The 20,519-nt window shown below is 39.7% G+C and overlaps 3 protein-coding genes across 3 annotated transcripts; 2 read left to right on the forward strand and 1 right to left on the reverse strand.

Moving 5' to 3' along the window:
- The first annotated feature begins 39 nt into the window (after positions 1-39).
- On the forward strand, positions 40-7,787 carry LOC144661981 (emopamil-binding protein-like). Its single transcript, XM_078522715.1, has 5 exons — positions 40-259; positions 704-773; positions 3,259-3,397; positions 3,998-4,041; positions 6,961-7,787. Exons 1-5 carry the CDS (start codon positions 53-55, stop codon positions 7,161-7,163), a joined length of 663 nt encoding a protein of 220 aa, XP_078378841.1. The 5' UTR covers positions 40-52; the 3' UTR covers positions 7,164-7,787.
- Positions 7,593-13,922, reverse strand: LOC144661957 (uncharacterized protein C5orf34 homolog). The gene is made up of 12 exons (XM_078522677.1): positions 13,545-13,922; positions 12,684-12,869; positions 12,040-12,276; positions 11,636-11,721; positions 11,163-11,289; positions 10,882-10,988; positions 10,411-10,471; positions 9,915-10,189; positions 9,248-9,349; positions 8,793-8,833; positions 8,597-8,667; positions 7,593-8,418 (listed from the first exon to the last, which is right to left on the reverse strand). The coding sequence occupies exons 1-12, from the start codon at positions 13,875-13,877 to the stop codon at positions 8,260-8,262; spliced, it is 1,785 nt and encodes a 594-aa protein (XP_078378803.1). The 5' UTR covers positions 13,878-13,922; the 3' UTR covers positions 7,593-8,259.
- Positions 13,923-13,971: 49 nt separating this feature from the next.
- Positions 13,972-19,313, forward strand: LOC144661982 (ras-related protein Rab6). Its single transcript, XM_078522716.1, has 7 exons — positions 13,972-14,107; positions 14,238-14,296; positions 15,380-15,433; positions 16,215-16,320; positions 17,009-17,120; positions 17,492-17,585; positions 18,175-19,313. The coding sequence occupies exons 1-7, from the start codon at positions 14,044-14,046 to the stop codon at positions 18,310-18,312; spliced, it is 627 nt and encodes a 208-aa protein (XP_078378842.1). The 5' UTR covers positions 13,972-14,043; the 3' UTR covers positions 18,313-19,313.
- The last annotated feature ends 1,206 nt before the right edge of the window (positions 19,314-20,519 follow it).

A 20,519-nucleotide genomic window follows, 5' to 3' on the forward strand; every position in this document is an offset into this window, starting at 1 on the left:
CGGTCAAAATGGCGCTTTTTCACCTAATTATGTCATTTTCAGTACCTTGTACATGAAGTGGGCAGTGCAGATCAGTAAAATGGCGGGCTTTTGGACTTTTGTCGAGACAAATGCAACTACAATAGCAAGCCTTTCGTTTACATTTCTGCAAAGTTTTGTAGCGATAATGTTGGCGTTTTTTGTTGGCCGCAAGCTTCCAACATTGGAGAAGTGGATTATTGCGTGGCTGTTTTATGATGCGATGACACATTTTTCACTGGTACGTGTGAAGGCCTGTTTTATTTGAATCGTTTGACACCCTGCGATGTCCCCTGAGGCCTATTAAAAAACATGCGGTGAGCGATTGGAATTGAAAAATATCAAAAGTTAACTTAGTGTATTGTATGTTCCGCATTAGCTATTCCCAAACTTGAGCTTTGGGTTATAAAGGAGACAAATCCTAATCGACTTCGAGGTAAAACCCATGAAGAATGGGGGTGGGGGTGGGGGGGGGGGGGTGACCTGATACCCTTGAGAGGTGTAGAACCCTATAAAATTCATAACATGCAGCTGACAATGGTAACATTTTCACGAATGTCCAGAGACCTAAGACCTGAAAACCTAAGACCCCTGGAAAACTAAGACCCAGAAAGCCTAGACCCTTATTTTCCTTTTTTACTGTAAGTTTGCTAACAAAGCAGTGATCCATTAAACTGTTTCTTAGGAAGGACCATTTGTTTACTTCTCACTTACTGGATCAGTCAATAACTCAAACCACATCATGGCTGAAGTGTGTGAGTATTTTAATTAAATTGTAAAATTTTCACAGGTTTAAAAAAAATTTAAGATTCTGTAATGAAGCACCATGAGGGACTTTGCCTTTCCTGGACCAGGGCCCGGTTGTTCAAAGCACGATTAAGCTAATCCAGGATTAGCGTGAAATTCAATTTCAATTTTTTATAATTTCGTTGAGGTTTTCTGTTAATATTTTCTGTCCCACAGTTTTGACATGGACCGATCTCAAACTTAACAAAATATTAGCCTTGGGAAACTCTTTAAAACAAGAGAAATTAAAATCTTGATCATCTTTTAATCCTGGGTTAGCGTTAATCGTCTTTCGAACAACCCGGCCCAGAAGTCCAAAATCAGAAACAGCCATGTAGGCGACAAGGTATGCAATGTGACATCATCCAATACAAAGGAATGCCAAGCTTGACTGGTGAAAGTCACTTTGATTCTGGAAGACTATTGCATCATATTGTGGCCCTGCATGGCTGATTTTGTACATAGTGACTGGGTCATGCCCCACTGGGGGGAGGAGGGGGTACTCCCTGTGGTGGACTGTTGTACAGAGAGGCTCCACCAGAAAGGGGTACCTTTTTTGGGATGTAGGTATATAAAAGGGTAAAAAAATTTGATGAGTTGGAGTATCCAAAAGGTAAGGGCAAAATTGCAGTTAGGTATTAAAAGGCCTTTTCAAAATATCTTGAACAAACCCACCAAACAGTCAATTTTATTAATAAGTATTTTGGGAGTTTTCAAGTGAAAAATTTAGAAATAGACTGTCCACAGCCCTCTATTTTTGCGTGTTTTTTTTCGATCGATGAGCGCGTGGTGAGAACGGCGAAAGAACTGGACGCCAGCGCAAAACGGAAGAAGCAAGGGGGTGGGGGGCGGGGAAAATATTGAATATTGAATTTCCCGTTTCTCCAGAAACGGAAAATTCCCATTGGTTGAAAGGTGGCAAAAGTGTCATCACCTTGACAACGGCCGATCATGATTGCTTGCAGGCGGCGTCTTGCGGTTGCTCGAGTTGTCATCACTATTGACATGCTGTGATTTGCGATGGATCGATTATTGGAATGCTCGTTGGAGAAATTTCAAAACGTTTCGTCGCTCAAAGACGAGCAGAAAGGTCAGAAAGAGGCTGTTCGCCACCTTCTTTGTTCGAAGGACGTAATTGGAATTTTACCGACTGTGCTACGGCGAAACAAATGCAAGAAGATGGGAATGTTGTTGTTTCGCCGCTAAAAAGAATCATGAATGATCAAATTTAATCACTTGGCCGGCATAACTATTGCCTCGCCGAAGACATGTGAGGCGAACGTGACATTCTTTTGAATCGCTGGTCACAATCAACTTGCCTTGTAGGAGATTCTACGCCATCTGTCGGTCGCGCTAGAGATTTCTTTATTAATTCAACATTGCTTGCTGCACTTCTAGCTTTAGATGCACAAGATGAACACACTCTACTGACGTCTGCCATCTTTCGCCGTAAAACACCTTTGCGTTTTGGCTCGACAAATAAATTTTTCGTAGAGATGTACGATGTCTTGCCGAAGTTCCCCAAGAGAATCGCGAACGATCACCCGCATATTCTGCAAAAATCGGAGGGACCGCTTGATTTCGGCTTTCTGCCTCTTTTTGCAGGTTTTTTGGGGGTTGAAGAAGTCGTCTCAGACGACATCCTCAACACCGAAATAAAAACTCACGTGTTGTTGTCACCACACGTGTAGCTGTTTTGTAAACTGACACTTGCAGTCAATTAAACAAGCACTTTACCGCTCAAATTTTATTGGTCCGATTTAATTGAAAGGTCAAGTGGCGGAGTTGTAAATTACAAGGCGATGACAAGGGCAGGAGTCTAATACTTCCACTTTTATTCAAAGATGTCTACAGCCTCTCTATTTTTCCTTCGCTCGCTTCCCGCCCCCCTCCCCCCACGCGCTCGTGCTTCGCGCTCGCTTCCTTTGCTTTATTTGCGTTGAAAAATCGAGAGGCTGTGGACAGTCTAATTTAGAAAAGGACAGTGGAGTTTACATTAGTCTTAAACTATTTTCTGTACAATAAAGGCTGGTTCACTCTGACACAATGACATAACAGTGAGGTCCCACAAATGCAAAATAACACCTTGTGTTGTTGACGTTTTATGTTACCAGTGTAAACAACATAACATAACAAAAACTGTTCTTTTCTTTGTGTTGTTATATCACTAATGTAAGCCAGGCTTAATAGTCACAGGGTTGCAGTTGTCATAACAGCCTCACTTTCATGTTAGCACGTTTAGAACCTGTAACACGAGTTTTGCAATTTTGTAGCACGAGGTCTGAATGTCGAGTATGTAGGTTGAACATGGTGGAACACTTTGGACTTTGTTGAGTTGAGATGAACACATGTAAAGTTGAGTTATTAAATTCAATTTATTGCGAAACACAAGTCTAACGATTTATTACGGCAGTAATCAGGTCTTTGATTGTCCACCACAATTTCTTTTTTCAGGGAAAGAGTATGGCAAAGCAGATTCAAGGTGGCTGTATTCTGACCCGACAGTTGTTTCTTTAGAGATTCTCACAGTTGTTTTAACAGGACCACTAGCTCTGTTGTTGGTCTATGCTATTTCTTATAACAAGCACTACAGGTAAATATGACTCTTTATGGTAAAACCATCCACCTTTTTGGTTTGTTTTTGAAAGCTTAAGGAAAGATGTTGTGGAAGAAAGTTGTCTGATTTATCTGTCAGATCTGGTGGCCCAATAGGATGCCAGAGGGAGTACAGCTTTTTTTTAAAGGGGTAGGGTCAGACAGCTCTCATAGCACAGCAGCAGATATTTTGTCCCTGCATGGACTAGTGTGTCATGATCTAGTGATGAGTTTGGACCACAACCAAAATGGAGTTGCCCCCCCCCCCCAAGTTTCTGGACGTGATTGTAAATTATTGTTATTTGCCTCTATTCCCATACAAACCCTAAAGGAATGTTTCAAGGTCTTTCAGGGATTTAACTAAGAGAAAAAACTGACCTAGCTCATTAACAAGCCTAGTTGTCTCAGATTCTGGTCTTTATACCTTCGAAATTATCTTATCTTTTCTAGTAAATTTTCCAGTAACTGACTCTTAGCTACATCCTTGGTCTTTAGCCCTGACTAGCTGACAAGACTAATGAGATCCACAGTGCTGTCAGATATTGAGTAACTGGCCCCTGAATGATAACAAAACCTATTGCATTTTTCTTTTAAACAGACACTTTCTACAGATAACTCTTTGTGTTTGTGAGCTGTATGGAGGTATGGCTATAATATACTGTGAATGTTAGGTATTGGATTCCATCCAATGGCATTATAATACGGAGCTCCAAATGGTTAATCATTGACTGTGCTGTGGACACGTGCGCAAGACATTTATATCCTATTAGTTTCAGTCCGCCTTCGTCTGCATTGTACACGTTTTGCTTTTATGATCCATTATGCCTCCTAAGTCTAAGCGTTCTTCCAAAAAGGCCGACCAAACGGGGGACTGTTCCCCTTGGCTCAACAGGTTTTGTTCCAAGCATGACATTCCTGCGGCCCTCGTGGAAGTACTCGCGGAGCACCACGTTACATCGGAATCCATCCTCGCTGGTATAACAGAGCAGGATCTATCCGATATGCGCCTCGTGGTGGGGCACAAAATCATTTTACGCCGGGTCATCGCCACCCTGAACAAGTCCTCGGACTTGTCTACCGACCTAGCACCAAGTTTACCGGGGTCTACTTCACCAGAGGTGTCGCTACAACCCTTCAAACTCGCAGACGAGCTAGCTAAAATTGAAGCGGAGTTTAACGAGTCGAAAACAGCCCCTCCCGCGACTCCCAGCGACAGTCAACACTTCAATTCTGCCGAACAAGTTCAAGCAGACGCCCAAGCTGTTTCTAAGTCAAGTGAATCTACTGGATCTGAAGGTAAGCCTTTACTACCTTCAGACCTAATTTACGGCCCTGATGGAAAACAGCTTAAGCCTCTCCAATTAACATTTGCGCAATTTATGTTGGCAAACTTCAAAATTCTCGAGTCGCTTATGGCCAAAAAGCCCGGGGAAGCCTCGGATTACCTAAAGTATCTCAAGTTTTTGGCCATCAAAGGCACCAGATTTCAAACTAAGGCGATTCTTGCCTTCGACCAAGACTACCGGGCAACTAAAACGCGCGACAACTTCTGCTGGGGAACAAATGTGGATGATTTGAGCGCTCAGTATTTTGATGCTGCCGTCGCGCTACGACCCACGCCGTCTCTAAGTACGCGCATTAATTCTACGGATGGTCACAAGTCAGCCAACCATCAACCAGTAACCGATGAGTTCTGTTTTAGGTGGAATTTTAGTCCCAATGGGTGCCCCAACCCTCAGTCCTGTCGGTATAAGCATGTTTGCATTCATTGTTCCCAACAACACAAAGGAAAGTCCTGCCCTGGCGCCACGGGGTCTAGCACCCAGAAACAATGACCTTTATTAACTCCCTCAGTTGAAGACTACGCAAAAGCCCCGCTTGAGGTCTCGTCTTTTGTTAATTCCTCTCCGCTTGAGGACTGTCCTTTGAATTTCCACGCTTGGGAAAATGAACTTTTACACGACCCGGACCGTTCTTTCATTCTCGATGGTTTGCGTCACGGGTTTAAGCTTATCCCGGAATCTGACACCTCCTGTATTGACAGCTATGTTAATGATAACTATTCCAGTGCCACGTGTTCTGAATTTAAGCCCGAAAATGGACCAGCTTTTCTTAAATGAGCTTGCTCTAGGCCGTATTTCTCAAGTAACCACCAAACCACAATGCATCCATCCAATTGGCCGCGTTCCCAAGAAAGACTCGGGTAAATCCCGCCCGATCACGGATTGTAGCCGACCGCATGGATCTTCGTTGAACGATTACATCAAACGTGACCTTGAGTCCTTTCGCATGAACTCTATAGACACCGCTGTGTCAGTTTCGACTAGCAACTGTTTCTACGCTATCGTCGATATCGAGTCTGCCTGGCGTTGGGTGCCTGTCTTTCCCCCTCATCGTCAGCTGCAAGGATTTCGCTGGATGTTTGGTCAACATGACCCTTCTCGTTACCAATATTTTGTCGACAACAGACTCTGTTTCGGTGTTTCGTGCGCCCCCGCAATTTTCAATCGTTTATCTAATGCCATTGTTCGGATGATGGCGAGACGCGGTTTTCAATCTGTTGTCAACTACTTAGACGATTTCCTTATCATCGGAAACACGCACGCTGAGTGTCAACAAGGTCTTATCACTCTTATCAGACTGCTACATTTACTCGGGTTTAATGTCAGCTGGAAGAAGGTTGTTTCTCCAAGCCAACGTGTCACTTTCCTAGGAATCGAACTTGACTCTACTACTATGTCTCTTCGTCTTCCGTCCGACAAGTTAGACCAGCTAAACACGCTCATTGCGTCCTTTTCTAACAAAGTCTCCGCCTCCAAGCGTCAACTTCAATCCCTCGCAGGATCATTAAACTTTGCTTGCCACGTCGTGCATGGAGGTCGCACTTTTCTTCGTCGGGTCATCGATTGTATAAACAAACTTAGGCTTCCATCCCATCGTTCTCGTCTTTCCACGCAATTTCGCGCAGATCTATTGTGGTGGAAAACATTCCTCGTCACATTCAACGGCCGCAGCATGATGCTAGATTATCGTCAGCCCGTTTATTTCCAAACCGACGCATCCTTCCACGGTTTCGGCGCCGTTTGCTCCAACGACTGGTTTGCCGGCTCGTGGTCCGATCGCAGTTTTTGCTCCCACAATCATGATTTACTGCAATGTAGACATATAACATACTACCACGCGGAAAGTGACATTTGAGATATCATCGGTCGCAAATGAGCAAAAAAGTCTCTGACTGGTTGTTACTTATGTGCAGAACATGAAACAAAACCTAAGAATCTCTATAGTTCTTCGTGTATGTACCATTACTGAATTTCGAAGTCAATGCCAATAAGGGTACTAAGAGAGAAATCCATTGTCATAGCTAAAGTAGTGGAACTCATTCCATCAAGTTTAGCTATGTACAGGGTAGGCAAAATTAACCCATTTCAGTCTGCAAACATTTTCAGCCACACCTTTCAAGAAATGTACCCCTTCCCTACCTTTGCCAGGTTTTGCAAGACATGTATTACAACTTGTTATTTGAATCGTGCTAACTAAGTACACCTTGTTGTTTGCTAGGTTGGATGACCTTCTGTCCAGAATGGCTGACAGGCAGCCCAAGTTTGGACACAAGCACTGCTTTGTATCTGTGGTGTTATTTAGTGTTTTTCAATGGACTCTGGGTCGTCATTCCTCTTCTATTATTGTGGCACTCTTGGAAGGAAATGGAAGCTAAGTTCACCAATATTACTATGACAACAACCAGGAAGAAGAAACGATAAATATACTGCAACTATGCTGCCTCTTGTACTACAACTTAAACCTCTTGTTAGCTTGACAAGTGCATTCTGATTTGTGTTTCCTTACTGGAGACTCCAATCAGAAGGAGAGACTTGACTAGACAGCCTGAGACAGGGATGTAGCTAAGAACATTAAAAAAAGCCCAGCCGGCTTTTCTGGTCTTCATATTTTCAAAATTATGCCAAGTCTTGTTTTCTAGTGAAATTTCAGGCGGTCAAAAGCTCTCTTTCAGTCAGTGAAATTAGCCAGCAGCCGGCTCTTAGATATATCCCCGCTGAGAAAAAGATGGAATGCCATGATCTACATGTAGGTTAGATAACAACTTGTTTTTAATCATATAAGAAAAAAGGTTTGCTTGTTTGCACAAATAGCAACAACTTCAGATATAGGATATCATGTACAGTAGGTTGAAACTGAAACAAAGTGCCTCAGTTTTAAGCTTTATTGATTGTGTCATTTATATATGACCATGTTATTACCAGGAAATATGTACATCAAGAGAACAACATGTTTATGTTGACCTTATACACTAGAAGTATAGCCAATTTCTAAATGCATATCCAGGGATTGTTTTCCATGCTTTTCCAAACCATGTTTTTATTTTTGAGACTCTTGCAAAGAGAATAAATTCAAACTTAGATGTCATATTCACAAACTTGCCATAGCTTGGGCAATATTTCAGAGTACAAAAAAATGTTTAGTGTGTTCTGGGTCTGCAAAGCAAGTGTTTTTTTTTAGTTCTATGTCTTTGAGCCCTGAATAATTTATAATATTAATTATTATTTTTGCTTTGGAACCCCTTTAATATTAATAGGCCATTTCCGAGTTACCCTTTGCCTCTGTTTCATGACGAGTCTACGTGCGAAACCATTCATATGAAAATGAGTTTCGCCTACAGGCCAATTTTCATGCAAATCAAACTCATTTTCATTTGAATGGTTTCGCACTTACACTCGTTTTAAAACAGAGGCAAAGGGTAACTTGGAAATGGCCTATTTTTTAGTGCATTTTCATAATTATCTGAAAATTTAGTAGTTTTTAAATATTTAATTTTAGTGAAAAGTTACGTGTATATTTTTAGTGAATATTTTGAGAGGAACATTTTAATGTGGTTAGTAGACCATCAATGTCATCTATGGTTTTATTAGTTTGTTCTAGAACACTCTTGATCATTGTTTCTCTGTCTGGAAGACCTGGGATGTTCACAGAATCCAAGTTGTCGCCTCCAAGGTCCTCCTGAAGAAAATTAAGAAAAGAAAAACATTGATAAGTAGACTAGGTACATGGAAAATAGGTGACAACTAGTGTTAGAAATTTAAATAAATAATGCCTAAAAACGTATTTTCCTATATTCTAAAAATAATAGCTTTTGGGAGTAAACAACAGTAGCAAACTGAATAAAATCAGTAATCACCTTTGTAGAATTGTTGGTGTCCAGCAGTGTTCTTTGTGTGAAATTTGCAACAGTTTGTTGATTATGAATATCTGAAGTAAAATTCATTCTTGGAATTAAGGATCACAAAGACTTGAATAAAATAACATTGTAAGAAAAAGAATTGTCACTAGGGGTACTATAAGTAACATTTGTGACTAGGACCAGTAAAGGATACAGTTAAATCTTTTTGTTTTTTCTACTTCAACATCAACAGCCCTGTTTATAAAAAAGTAGAAATTTATACACATTAGTAGCTTGAAGAGTTAACACAGGTAACATATTGAACAGGAATTTAGTACAACCAATGTGTAGTTCCACACACTAACCATACCTTCCCCCAAGAAAGGGATTTTTCCTAAGACCCCCCACCCCCACCCATCTGGAAATTTCAGTTAAGCTTTATACGATGCATTTGATTTTCCTTAAAGGTTTTGGCCTTTGAGATCCCTCCCACCCCCAGGAATTTCCAATCCCTTCTGGTATGTGTATTGTGATAAAAGTACAGGAATACAAAGACTAGAAATTTGACATTCACAGAACCTCACAAAGCTAGGGGCGATTTAGGATGTTGAATATCAGTGGTCTTAAAAGAAATAAAAGACAAAAAATAAAACAACAAAAACTGCTCACCTTCTTTTCTCAGGGTCCCATATTGTGTCTTTGTAAAACGTTCTTCTCTGTGAGGGTGTGGCCTTCACCCATTCTGCCCAGTGCAGTGCTGTCTGTATGTACCTGTGTAATTGATATCAGTGTTGCAAGAGTGATCATTATCTAATTTCTCCTTATGATTTCAATACAATGTCAAGCAGTCAGGTAATGAGAATCAAGTAAATCATCAACTACATGTAGGTGATATTGTCTTAATTTAACACCAAATTAATGTCACAAAACAGTCAAGGTGCAACATTTGAAACAAAACGGCATTGGGAATATACTCCCCTTTTTTTTCGTACTAAAATGGATGTCATACTTCTTCCAAATCAAATTAATCAAATTAAAAAAACTTTGTCCTGTGACAATCAGGCCCCGTCCACACTGACCCGGGTAAAATTAATTTGAAAACGCAGCGTGAAAAGGTTTGAAAATGATACCCACTTTGGAGAGCAGTTTTGAAAAGAACCGTTTTGGGTGACTGAAAAGGCCAGTTCAGTGTGGATGGTTGGCCTAACGGGAGAAAAAAAAGATGTGTTTTCAAATTTACCCAGATCAGTGTGCACGGGGCCTCATACAGCGTATAGGACTAATATTTTGGGGGGTAAAAAGGCTAAATTAAAGTATTGTTTGCAAGATTACTTACTGTTCATATGCGCCACACTGTTCAGTATCTACCAGTCTAAAGTGCTGAACATTACCATTTGGAAGAACAAGCTGACACCAGCAATTCTCAAGTACATTTTCTTTGTTGTCAGTTGAATTTCTTATATCTAGGATTGTTCTGTCACTAAACACCACATTGACATTTCCATTTGAGTAAGCCTTGAAACGTCCTGTGCCGGGTACATCTGCCATGTCCACAACATGTGCTTGATGATGTGACTGAGACTCGGTCAAAGAAGTCGAAGATTTCAATGCCTGCCAATCAGTTTTATAATGTCAATAATTTATTAGACTGGATCAACAATTAAAAAAATAAAGTAGAACGATCATTAATTAAAACAGGGTTTTGCTCCATTTTGGTAACAAACATGAAATCAATCATGATTTGGCCTTCTATAGATTTTATGTGCTTGGGGGGGGGGGGGTCACTACCGGTATATAGTTTTTGCTGTTATCATCTGTCACATATACTGTACCTCTTTCCAACAACAGCGATCTTCTAATTGCTGTCCAGCATTGTTCAAGAATTCTATGTACCTGAAATATGATGAATGCGTAAATTTTTTTTTTTGCACCAATACAGACTTATTTCATTATCAAACTGGTATATTATTGCAGCATTTACTGGCCTCCTTTTTAGAGTGTGAGGAGGGGGGTTTACAGAGAGGAAGGCTTAAATCAAAATTAAAAAGTAACATAAAGAAAATGCAGTGGGTGAAAAATCTAAATCTAATTACCTCAAAATAATGTTATGGTGTTTGAAGTGTCTTGGCTTACCACTGTGCAGAAGGGAGAGGGGACGGGGAACTTACTGAAAAAAATTGGCTTTTTAATATTGTAAACACATGTGGCAAGAATAGTGAAACAAAATTGGTGAGCTAGGGCTGTGGCCCCCAAACTACTGCAAATACATGAGACAACATTACAATGCTTGCTTAAAACTCCACCTTGCTGCCTGCTTTACAAGTCGACCAATGGAATATTCAGTCCTGTGAAGTAATCTGTCTGGAAGTGGCTTGTCAGCTGAGTAAACTCTCTCTTGAATCTCAACATCCTGCAGACCAAATTAAAATACTATGATTTCATAAATTCTTTATCCTGGGATTGTCAAGCAACTGAAACAAAAATAATGACCGCCAGCCAGACTAGATGGACATCTGTCATTATTTTTTTCTGTACAGTGTGTCTGATTGGTTAAAGTAGTGTGTTTAGAAAAATGCTTACATACCTCAAGGCCATTTTTCTGAACAAACCAGTGATCAAAGTATCTTCCTGTTGGTGTTTGTGACCTCATTACAGAGCCATCTCCAGGATCAATCTCAATGGTAAACAAGCCAGTTGACTGACGAAAAATCCTTCAAAAGTACAAATATGTAATTAAAGAAAGTTACTTACTGTACATACTAAGGCATTCAGGGGTAAATATCATGTGTTTTCATAAAAATTTAATGTTCATAATGTACACCACACCATAACAAATGAAAGGAATATTTGTCAGCTCGGCATGCAAAGAAGTGTATGTCCGATAGCCCGAGGCTAGTGGATTTTGTGGTCAGGCTAGTGGATTTTATCCTTTACTTGCCCCGAACAGGCAAGTAAAAATCAAACTGGTTTGAAATGTTTTAAACCAGAGTTAAATTTAAACCACAACATAGCTGTTAACTTAACTTTATTAGGAACAATATTAAATTTGTTACAGACCTGTAAAATGCACCATCTTTCCAAATAACTTTCATGTTTGGTTGACCGAAAAACTCCCAGTCTGTAGAGCTGGAGTCAATGGGTACCTTAGACAGAACAGTAACCTTATTTTAATTAATACAAATTAAATTAAAAGAATCAAGTTCAAAATTTGCTTTTATATTTTATTATTGTTGGAAAGGTACAGACTGTAAGCAATTCTGTTCTTTCCTACTCCTCCCCTTTTCAATGCTGTAGACTGCAAGCTGAGTGGTCCCTGTTTTCTCCTAGTTTGTTGAGGGAGAACTTAGAAAAAGATGAAAGGAAAAAATAGCTGAACACAAAAGCAGGCGTGAGATGGGCTATTGTGACTGATACTCTTCCATGAATGTAAAAAAATTGAACTGTACAGATTTTGCTCTGACCTGAGCTTTCCATTTGTGAAGATGAACAGCAGTGCATGTCACTGGTAGAGAGGCTGGTAAAGTTGTCGTGTTTTGAGGATGGCAAGAAGTGAATTTTTGTTCATTATTTACAGCATCAAGTGCAAGCTGGAGAGGATACTTCCATGCATCAGGATATGAAAATAATGAGTGGATTTGTTCTTGCCAAATGAAATAAGGCTTCTGCTGTTGAACATCTGGCTCTTTATTTCTTGCTTTCTGTAAATTGATCAGAATACAAATGTTAGAGAGATAGAGAGCTTAACGTTTTGTTTGGAGGAGGACAGGGGGGCAGAAGCCTGGCAGAAAAGGGGTGGGAAGCGGGAGAAGGGATGATGGGTAGCAGGATTTCCAATGAAGGTGGCAAGACCTTGTAGAAAACAAGTAAAACTTGGCAACATCTCGTTATATTTCGCAATAGATATGGGATAAAGAGGAGAGAACCACTAGGAAAGGGTTGGGAGGTGGGAGTTAAGGGTGCAGGAAGCGGGAGTAAAAGATACGGGATGCAGGAGGTTCAGACCCCCCTGTCCCTCTCCACTTTTGTGTATCAACAGAGAGGCCAAGAGAGACAATAGTGTGTGAATGTATTTACTGGTTGTGAGATAATTATGACAGGTCTTTACCTGAGGCAAGGAATATTTAACTTCTGCCAGAAACCTTGCAATAAATGCCTGCCTATGTGGCATAAGAGTTAGGCTTGCCAGGCTATCTACAGATGTGACACAAATTGAACCATCTGACAGCTTTGTTATAAGGTTTGTGGTGTTGTGATCAGGCCAACGGCACTGTGTAACATCTTGGTATCCAACCTAGGGTTGATCACTAAAAAGATTAACACTGGAAAGTAAAGTGTGGTCTAACAATCATTAGGGTTGAACTCAAAGAAAAAACAAGACCAGTGCCTCCCAACTTTATTGAACTGTTGAACTGAGTTAATGCCCCCCTCAAAATAATTATAACTTATAACCCATGTTCCTCCACTACTCTAATCATGTTTACTCATACTGTACTGCTGCATGTTTTTTCCCAGTTGTCATGCAATGCGTGATAGGCCAAATCAAAATGGGAGATGTTGATAATCCATTTTTTATCTGCACCCCCCCCCCCCTCCCCACCACATGCAAGGCATGATTCCGACAACCTAGCCTTTTGCTGTCGGCACCTTTAAAGTTAACATACAAGGGGTTCAAAATTTTGTCTACTTCTTTGAAAAAAAAAAATATTCTGAGAGGCCTTGTGATGATGATTGCCTTCCATGGGGGGTTGGGGGGGAGGGGGTGCTTCTGATAAAAATATGGCATGTCCCAATGGCTCCAAAAGAGATCGTCGTTTATACTATGGGGTATAACATGTATTTTCGTAGTAAATAATAAAGATGGTATTTTTTTTTCATTTTTTGGGATTCAGTTTTCACTGATCTCAATCCCTGATACTTTAATTTTGGGTCGTGTTCAGAGAAGACCCATGAAATCGGAGCAGGTTACCTTGAGCTTCTGTGGATCAGTTAGTTCCTTGCAGAGGTATGGTCTGGCTGCAAACAAATTACGAATTCTAACAGCCTCGGTAATTTTGCTTCTAAAAGAACTCACGACAAATCTTGTGAGTTGGCGCATCACTGAATTACTCGGGGATGCTTGGCGATGAAGAAAGGCAGATCCACAAGGAGACAGCTCTAGTGATGTACCATCACTGTACTTGATAAATAAACCATCATTTTCGTATAAAACAAGCAAATCAAGGGAGCACAGTTCTGCGGATGTTTTCAAATCTGCCGCCATTTTCGATCCCGTCATAACATTGAAGGCTTGGTTCCTCATTATGTGACGTCATCGGCATAAGTACCAGTTACGCAAGCGCAGATGCCGTTACAACTTTCGACGTGGCTTCGATCGAAAGTTCGTGATATAAATAGTGCAATATTCGGTACAAAAATATCATTTGACGGGTTTATATTGTAGTGTTGTTACTTCCCTTCAAGCAGCCATGTCGTCCGACTTTGGGAATCCTCTAAGAAAATTCAAGTTGGTCTTCTTAGGCGAGCAGAGCGGTAGGTTAACGATGACAACTAAATAGCGACAGAAAATATTCGAAAAGTCATTTGACAGGATTAATGATGGGCTTGACCATGTAGTATCGGTCTTAGCAGCTTTAGTAATGTTTATGTTGTGTGTTTTCAGTGGGAAAGACTTCTCTAATTACAAGGTTCATGTATGACAGCTTTGACAACACATACCAAGTAAGTTAGAAATATTTTTCTTGTTTCACCGGCCTTTACGAAAATTTCGTCTTTAATTTCAAGTCTCACATATAAGATCACGGTGTACATATTTTGCAATCCTTCCAATACATGTACATTTGAAAAACATTTTGCATAGTTGTTATATCGATACAGAGCCTTCAGGGCTAACTTTATTAGCTAAGACGTCAAATAGACTTAAAGCTCACATCCTTCTTCCCATAATTTACATCCCAGTTGCAAAGTTGTATCAAATCAGACCCTTACAAAGTTGCTGAATCTGGCCCAGTTATTAATTAAATGCAGTTTCCCTAATTTGAATCCCAATTTAGACCCTTGTAATCTTGCTGAATCTGACTGCTATAAATAAATGTGCCTTTCCCTAATTTACATCCCAGGTTGCAAAGTTAAAAATGAAAGAAAGAAAAAAAAACACAGATCAGCTTAAAAAACCTTCTTTAATTACAAAGTTATATTTAGACCTTTTCAAACTTTCTTAATCTAACACCTTTAATGTAATTTGATGCAAATGAGATATTTGAAAAAAAATTAACTTGTTATCAGTTCATAATTCATTGCTTATAATCATGGCGATCATAATTTTTTTTATGAAAGACAAGTTGTTTACATGAACTAGATTTTTTTAAAAAAAATATTGGGTTATAAGCTATTTGCAGAGTTTGTTTTTTTTTAAAGCTGTAGATGTATTTTAGTCATGACTGGATACTTAAAAAAGATGACAGATTGTCATTAGCAATATGTTCCTGAAAATATTCATACCTCTCGCACGGAAGGTTTTTTGGTTTTCCTTTAAAAATTTTGGATTTTAAGATCCCCACCCCTTCAGAATTTCCAAATGACTTTTCATGGGGTGCACATGGATATTTTCTGGAACTGCGCATTGGAAATTCTGAGGGGGTGGGGGATCTCAAAATCCTAAATTTTAAAAGGAAAACCAAGCGAACAGATTTTTAAAATTGCACCACCTCATTAGTGATCCATTGATCCCCAGCTCCCTTCAAGCTACTGAGAACTGTTTACTACAAAAACCCTGTGTAAATAGGTCTTTCTTTATTTTTACAGGCAACCATTGGGATAGACTTTCTGTCAAAAACAATGTACCTGGAAGACAGAACGGTAAGCTTAGTGAGATTTTGATGTACTGTACATGTATTTTAAACAGTAAATACTTGCTATGGCAGAGTTGAAAGGAAAGAATGTATCTTGGGCTGCTGCCAAGAAAGTGGCCCAAAATAGGACCAGATGGAAGGTAGTGGTATCGGACTTAAGTTCGGCAAGGAAATAAGAAGACTAAATAAGAAGAAGATCTTATGAAACCATCTTACAGTCAACTCTCTCTAAGACGGACACCGTCGGGACCGGCCCCAACTGTCCCTCTTATAGAGGTGTCCGCCTTATAGAGAGTCGAGGTAACGTGACACCAGATTTGAGACGATAAAGCTAAACGGCTATGCACAACGAATACACGTCTGTTTTAGTCGCTACGTTAGCAAAACCTATAAAGTGGAACAAAAATAATATCAGAGATTCGACTTGTTTGTTAATAACAAACGGTGATACTGTAAGTAGAAAACTAAATCTACAAGTTTAAGCAGAGAAGTAATGCGTTTTAGCGGATTGTTTTTGGTAAATTTGGTATTCTAAAGGAGCTGACCTGCTATGCTATATGTCGATAACAAGTTTTGAAGTATTATTCACGAAAAAATAACTTTTAGTGCCTGTCCGTTGGCGGTTTCAAAGTGTCTGTTGTCCGTCTTAGAGAGGTGTCCGTCTTACAGAGAGTTTTCTTACAGTAAAATGACTGAAAAACGGCAGGGACCATAACGAGGTGTCCGTCTTATAGAGGTGTCCGTTAAGAGAGAGTTGACTGTATAATGTTCTTTCATTGAGTCTTCAGGTCAGACTGCAATTGTGGGACACAGCAGGTCAAGAGAGATTTAGAAGCTTAATACCAAGCTACATTAGAGATTCAAGTGTGGCTGTTGTAGTTTATGATATAACAAGTAAGTTGATTTTACTTTGTGTTTTGTTACACCCTCATTATCATCATCATCATCATTAAATACAAGTAGTCAATAAATAAACAAAATGATTTTTAAGAAACTGGCACAGAAAACGTAATCATTGCACTTCTAAGAGCTAAATAAGCTAGATGCAATTTAGGCAAAGTTAACCTAGAGCCAATGCAGTCAGCGGTCTCCCCCTTTTGCATATGTGACCTACGAGGGATACCAGAGAGCGTGCTGTGTGCCTCATGCTCTGCATTGTTCTTGGTCACTTTACATGCTGATATTTGCAGATCAATAGCTTTTGTTGATTGGTGCAGATCAATTGCTTTTGTTGATTGGTGCAGATCAATTGCTTTGCATATCGTTGCGGATCACCAGCCTTTCATTGCTTTTGTGTGGAGTTTCTTAGAGCAAAATGGATTCTTGCTCCCGCCCCTCCCGCCCTTGTGGTCTGTGGGTGTAGGTTGGTATAGGGTCAGTATTGTCCACTAAAGCCTTTTCAGTGTGACAGTGCCAGTTGGCGGCTGCTTCTGGGGGTGGTTCCCGCTTGCAGGGTTGCCATGGATACCTCCCTGCTGCCCTGCTCCCCCCCTGCTCCCTGCTGTTAGGCACCAGTTCACAAGCTCATCTGTTGGTGATGGGTTTAACCCCTTAATAACAGGCTTCTATTCCTTTTGTACAGATTATAATTCTTTCCAGCAAACAGCAAAATGGATTGATGATGTAAGAACAGAGAGAGGAAGTGATGTGATTATCATGCTAGTCGGGAACAAGACAGATCTCTCAGACAAAAGGTAAACCAAATATTAATCATTTGAATGTTTTATGCACAGCATCATGCATGTCTTTGATTTTGGAAGATCTTGGCCTAGCCTGTGTGGCTGGCGTTCAAAGGGGAAATAAAACGAGTACGAGATTGAAGCGCCAGATGCAAGGAAAGAGTGCGAACTCCAGTCGCTTTCGTGCTCTCTCTTCGCACATCACGCTTCACACTCGAACTTCCCCCTTTTCTTCCCCTTTGAATGCCGGCCATGCAGGCTAATCTTGGCCAGGACAACGTTAGCTGTTCATGCTTTCTTCTTCACAACAGAACAAGTTGCAGTTGTACATACATGCAATGGCAAGCTGTAATGATTGCTTTGTGATCCTTTTTTTTCCAACCCAGACAGGTGACAACAGAGGATGGAGAAAGAAAAGCAAAGGAGTTAAATGTGATGTTTATTGAAACAAGTGCTAAAGCAGGATATAACGTCAAACAGGTGTGACTGGTTTAACACATATTCCACCTTTATGTAATTTTCTAAAATGTTCAAATTAGCTCCCAGCCTCAAAGAAGTGCCCCCCCTTTTCGAATAAGCACCTCTCCAAAGGTTAAGAATTTTGAATAAGCGCCCCTCCCCAAAAAAACATACGCAGTACTTTTAATTAATGAATATGACATAACAGTACAGACATTCTTTAAAGTCCTTTAAAGTTGGACAGTTTTACTTATCATTCTCTCCAGGGAAATATCCATGTGAGTGCATAGTTCCTGGAATTATGAGGCCATTTTCAAGTTATCACCACCACCTGATAAGAACAAATATTGAAACGTTTCAGTTTTTTTGATTATTATCCTGTTACAGTTGGGATCACTAGAAATGAAATGTTTAAAAAGACAATGTCATTTTGAGGCTGAAAATTAATAAACAAAATAAGTGCCCCCCTTCAAATAAGTGCCCCCCTCGCGGCTTAGAAAATTAAATAAGCACCCGGTGCAGTAATTCAACCATTTGTGGTAAGGGGAATTTTGGCTTCATGGATTTGCTTTGTAAGTGGTTCCTAATGCACCTCATGTTATTTCAACAGCTCTTCAGAAGAGTTGCCGCAGCATTACCAGGCATGGAGAGTACAACAGATAAAACAAACAAAGACGACCTTATAGAAGTTAAACTAAAGGACACACCACAGGAGCCCCAACCTCAGAGTGGAGGTTGTATTTGCTAAGTGAATGCAAACAGCCATTCCCTCTCAATGGAGTCTTGTGTCATCATTTTTATTCTCTTTCTTTTGCTGAAATCGAACTCATCAAGCTTTGCCGCTTCAATAATTTATTGTTTTGCCAATGTCGGTTGTGCATGATAGTGATAACCCTAGCCACCAATATAATTATTATACAAGTAATTATTTTTTTCAGTGTGAAACTTTGTCATGAATACCGGTATTTTATGTTACTCGGAAACATTTTTGTTACTATCAAGTTTTGCTTTGTTAACACTAACATGCACAAATGTGAAAAGTAATATTGTAAGAATTGGCCGAGTTTGTTTTCAACCATGAAAAGGCAAGGATGGAAATATGACAGGATGTGTAATCTTGAAAGTGGACTATCATTTGGAAAGAACAGTTAATTCGTATAAAATAATAATTAAAAGAAACATTGCCCAAAAATCACTGCAGTTATCATGGTGTGAATGGAGTGATAGCTCATTCAGGTCAGCTGCCCATTTTAAAATGAAATCAAGACCTGTAGAGATATTTCAAAATTTTCAGAAATGGTTGCGGCGTGACATTACAATTTTAAACAAGTCCCATCAAAGTGTTTTTTGCCACATTAGAAAATGTACTACCGGTATGAGTGGCAACGTTTTATCAGATTTAAGAACATTGACACAAATCCTGTAAATTCATTTAGTTTAGTACATTGAATGTGCAGTTTTCAAGTTTAAAAAACACTTGCTAGCCATTCATGTTTTAGTTTTGTATTTCATCAAAATTGTTTAAATACTCCTGGTAAATACAATGTAAGTGAGTTTTGAAATTTCTGTATGATCATTAAAGTCAGCTTGTCACAGGACTTGTGTAACAGGGACATGATAGTGAAGGGATTAAAAAAGAAGCCAGAACTATCAAAGTGCACAAATTTGTATCACAAGAACAGATGCATAGCTTATTCAGTTAAATTGTTTATTTTTAGTCAAAAAAGAAATAAATAATTTTAAAAAATACTGTGCCTGAAGTGTTATTAATATAATTTAACATGCAAACATCAAGAAACTACCCTGCACATGTACGGAAAGTGTTTTTTAGACTTTATCAAGACAAAGTTTCCTATTAATTATTTGTGAATAGTCAATGAGGCACCCCCAAGTTGACTGTCTCAGATGCTCTTTGGATTTGTCACGCAACCTAACTTCCTCCAAGAATGTACATAGGAAATAAAGATTGTTACAAGCCCAAAGAGTATCTGTGAAGCAACAAGTCTGGTGGAGGGGGACAGGGTGGTCTGACCCCCCCCTCCCTCCCTCCCATGCCTTTTACTCCCACTAACTGTATTTTTTACTCCCACCTCTTTCTGTAACCTTCCTCTCCTCTTTGTCTCATATCATTGCGAAATATAATGAAATGTGAAATTTTACTTGTTTTCTCTCAGTTCCTGCCACCTTAGGAATACCGCTTCCTGCCCCTCTTCCCCGACCCCTGTCCCCCTCCACTGTCTAATAAATTTTTGCCCTGTTACGTTCATTCTGCACATGTTCTTTTTAAACATCTCTCATTCATTTATTTACCAGTTTAGACTCTTGGTTTTAGGCCATCGTAACTTGATTAAAAATATAACACAAACAGCGGTGATAAACATTATGAAAAATCGCATTTTTATAAACTTGACGTTTCGTATGCTAAGCTACATACATTTTCAAAAGTATGACCGTTAAAATTTTGGCAACTATTTATATATTTTATGAAAGGGGTCTGGAACCGAGACTGAGACAATTGATCTACAGCAGTAACTTAATATTTACATTAGGTTAATAAAGTAACAACCTCTCACTGCCGACATTGGCATTTAAAGAAGGTTGTAGTTCATGAATGTATAAGGTCTCTTTAATCTTGCAGTGGAGGTATTTTCCTGACGCAAGGATTATGTCCCATTTGATGTTATGGCCTGTGGTTTTTATGTGATCAGCAAAGCTGTGGAGGTCGCATTTAGTGAGGGCCTATCAGTTTTTCTTCATGCACGTCGTTTTTTTTCCCAATCCGTCACAGTCCCAGCAGCAGCTTGTAGATGACAGATCGTTGAGATGGGCGGGGGATTGAGCGGCGTGAAAAATGATTTAGACGAAAGAGTAGAAGTTGGATCACAGGATTTAAGGCGTTAGTGATTTGAGAAGACCTAAAAGGCTTTAGGAACTGTCGCACAGGGTCTTTCTGTC

The sequence above is a fragment of the Oculina patagonica genome, chromosome 8, assembly GCF_052425735.1.
Source record: "Oculina patagonica isolate OP01 chromosome 8, crgOcupat, whole genome shotgun sequence".
In the NCBI taxonomy this organism is placed as follows: domain Eukaryota; kingdom Metazoa; phylum Cnidaria; class Anthozoa; order Scleractinia; family Oculinidae; genus Oculina; species Oculina patagonica.